General features: G+C 38.8%; 1 protein-coding gene across 1 annotated transcript in view; it reads left to right on the top strand.

The window, feature by feature from the left end:
* Positions 1 to 2,805, top strand: part of LOC105270198 (early endosome antigen 1) — a 41,994-nt gene extending 39,189 nt beyond the window's left edge. Inside the window, exons 7-9 of the mRNA XM_011310983.1 lie at positions 2,340 to 2,555; positions 2,626 to 2,748; positions 2,798 to 2,805. Of these exons, the coding sequence (XP_011309285.1) occupies positions 2,340 to 2,555; positions 2,626 to 2,748; positions 2,798 to 2,805 (347 nt within the window). The remainder of the gene's footprint in view (positions 1 to 2,339; positions 2,556 to 2,625; positions 2,749 to 2,797) is intronic.
* The last annotated feature ends 390 nt before the right edge of the window (positions 2,806 to 3,195 follow it).

Raw genomic sequence — 3,195 nt, 5'->3', positions numbered from 1 at the left:
GGGGGGGGGTGTCGATTTCGTTCCAGGAATAAATATAGAATCAGTGAAAGTGGAAGAACGAACAAAATTGGGATCTAATTAGACATCAGATTATTTATTGGACTGTAAATTCATTTTGTTCACACTTCTCCGAAATAAACAGCTCCAACCGGAAAGAAAACGTCATTCAAATGACTGCATTACTTTTCTCGACGTGAACATAGTTCATAAACAATGTTGGGTAAATATTCAGTAAATTGACAGCAACCTGTTTGGCCTCAGTCCCAGGTCTAAATTTCGACTCCCTGGGATTCACGTCGGTTATGCCTTTGTTTATTCCACTGTGTGCTGGTTCGCAGAAATTACCATGTAAGAGTTGATTCTCTATTTCACCGCTCTTTGCGTTACCCAAGGCCAACGACATGGACGTGGTGGTGTGTCTGGTGCCATGACAATACATGCTGATACGCTTATAGACACTGCACAACAGAAAGACAAGTGTCACCACGGGAGGGGACAGCGGCAAGGAATCAAGCCATTCCCTCCAGCCTGCCCACAACCTCCATATTACCTCCACCGTTCTTTTGCGGCAATTAATTAAAATATTAAAAATTTCAAATGGTTAATAATTGACGTGGAAGTTAGTATACAGAGGAAGGGGATCCGTTCCATCACTAATTTTCTCTCCTCTTGACTCTCTTGTTGATGAGGCGGGTGATTTCTCCTAACTGTTGTAAGTTTTACACTCAACCTGTTATCAAAATCCGTGTTACATTTAAATAAGAACTCGCTTAGATATCCATGATAATGCGCCTCTCGTGTACCATACTTCTTCAGGTTTGATTTTGAATCCCTGAAGCTCCTCTCGATATGCTGTGTGTGAGCTCTATCTCTAGGGTTTACAAACTGCAGCTTGTGCTGAACATTCGAATGCGTGTGTCCTTGTTTGTTTAGACCTTGGTATGACCTCCGTTGATCCGAGACGATCGTTGTACCGGGGAGAATTCACTTCTTGATGGTTTCAAAAAGTATGGCATTAGTCCTGTGCATCACCACTGTCAGGCAGAGTATTCGTGTACCTCTCTGAAAGGCTTCGAACACCCATCTTCCATCGATTATTCTGCCTCGATTATATTCCCTGTGCCCAATCTTAGTCTCACCGATTTAACTGATTGTTCCTAGACCAGCAAGTCTGCTGCTGTGGTCTTCACACTAGTCGATCATGTCACTGATCCTATCATAGTTCGATCACGACATAATGAAACTTTATCACTGTGGCTAATCTCTTTCAACTTGAGACCCCCACCAGCGTTTGGCTATTCATTATCGTTATTGTTTGGGTGATTATCGATGGTATTTACGGTCAATTCTGCCTGGGCGATACGTATACGCCTCTTGCATAGCGCTTGAAGTGCCATCCCACGTACGGGATATTGGGGCAATATGGATACATAAGGTAAAACCGACACCCATTAAAAATTATTTCACCATTAAATTTTACCTTTTTTCTATATTTAAATAAACATAAATAGAGAAGTTGAATAGTGGGTAATTAATGGACTCCAAAAATAAGAAAGCTTGTTTGTGTTTAGTAAACGGTTGGCGAGGCTACGACTCCCACGTAAATCATTAAAATTTTGACCATGAGGCGTCATTCGTGGTCTATTTCGGAGCTATGCAAGAGGTGTATATCGTCTGGTGTGAACCTACTAAATATTTACCAAATGCAAAATTTCGGTATTCTGTACTCTGCTTCATTCAATTTACCGCATAATGAATAATTCGACAAAGTCCGAAAGACACAACGCTCTGAGATCGGCCGACAGAGAAACAAACATTCTCTTTGTTTTCGCTGTCATCACGTTCATTTTGTAAACTCTTTGCAGTCGTGTGTATATCGCATGTAGCCAATGAACAGATTTTCCTTCCTTTTTCTGCAATGTATATCACCTAATGGAGCTCTCTCTCACTCTCACTCTCATTCTCACTCTCACTATATTTTCATGCAGTCAATTGCGTAAAGTATTCTGTACAAATAAACTTAATTTGATATTTTCCGATCTTTTGAATTGATAATTTAGAAAATGCGTTCAAGTAAACTTGGATAGATACGGAAAAGATCCACTGGCTTTATAATTAAATGGTTCTGTGCAATGGTTAATGTATATATAGGATTAATAAAAGAAAACGTAAGCCTGTTCCACATCTCCTTTATGTTTTATGGCACGTTTAATTTCTTTTTCCCACTTCTGTTCCAAAGTTTTTCTTATTTTGAACACTTTTAAAGACCTTATCCGTTATACAATTATCCTTTTTCCCGTTTTATTTTTTTTTATCACCCACCTATACGTAAAACACAGGAATAAGGCCTGGCTGTGACCTGACAGAGCTCGATACTTCATGGAACTTGAAGCCGCCTTATCGAAAATCAGGCACCAAACGAATACCTTCGCCAGGACATCATATAACACAAGCAATAAAACGCCAAAATCTTCCACCATTAGATCTACATACCAATAGTTACATACCGAAAGACACAAACATGCTACCTCCGACAGTAACTATTCATAAAGGCCGTGAGTATCTCTTAGTCATGAATAATAGATAACAAACTGATACTAATAACTTATAAATTATGAATCGCAGAAATTAATTATCAAGAAGTTGTGGACTTAGCTGCAGTGAACGAATTACTTAAAAATGAGAACGAGCCACCTGTCATGTTTGCCATCAACCGCAATCTTTATGCTTATGCAAAGATGACGAATTGTGAGTTTCTTTCATAAATTTTCATTTATTTTATTTTTACTTATTTTAGGGAGGTGACGTACATAACCCTCAAGCCTTTGGACGTCTTTTTGATTTCCAATATGGGTGAATTTCACATTTAAATTAATTATGCAATATTGTATTTCACTTGATCAGTTCTCATATGCGATCAATACATTTTACTCAAATGTGTATGACAATAACACAGCGGAATTGCTATGATCTCCGATATTAGTAATTTCTGAAATGAAGATCCTTGTTGCATAAAAATGGTCTCTAATTAATCGGTCTATCTTGTTTTCGTGGAAATTTCTCAGATTATGTATGTAGAAATGTTGAGTGGCGGAGTGACTGTCCGTTTACGGTGCATGGCTGGACGCTGGATTTCGTATTTGGGGCGCGTTACCAAAAACATTCCATTAGCCACATATACGCTATACGACTATC

The sequence above is a fragment of the Fopius arisanus genome, unplaced genomic scaffold (genome assembly GCF_000806365.1).
Source record: "Fopius arisanus strain USDA-PBARC FA_bdor unplaced genomic scaffold, ASM80636v1 scaffold00080, whole genome shotgun sequence".
Lineage (NCBI taxonomy): Eukaryota > Metazoa > Arthropoda > Insecta > Hymenoptera > Braconidae > Fopius > Fopius arisanus.
The sequence above is the reverse complement of the archived record's forward strand: the minus strand, read 5'-3'. Positions and strand labels throughout refer to the sequence as shown.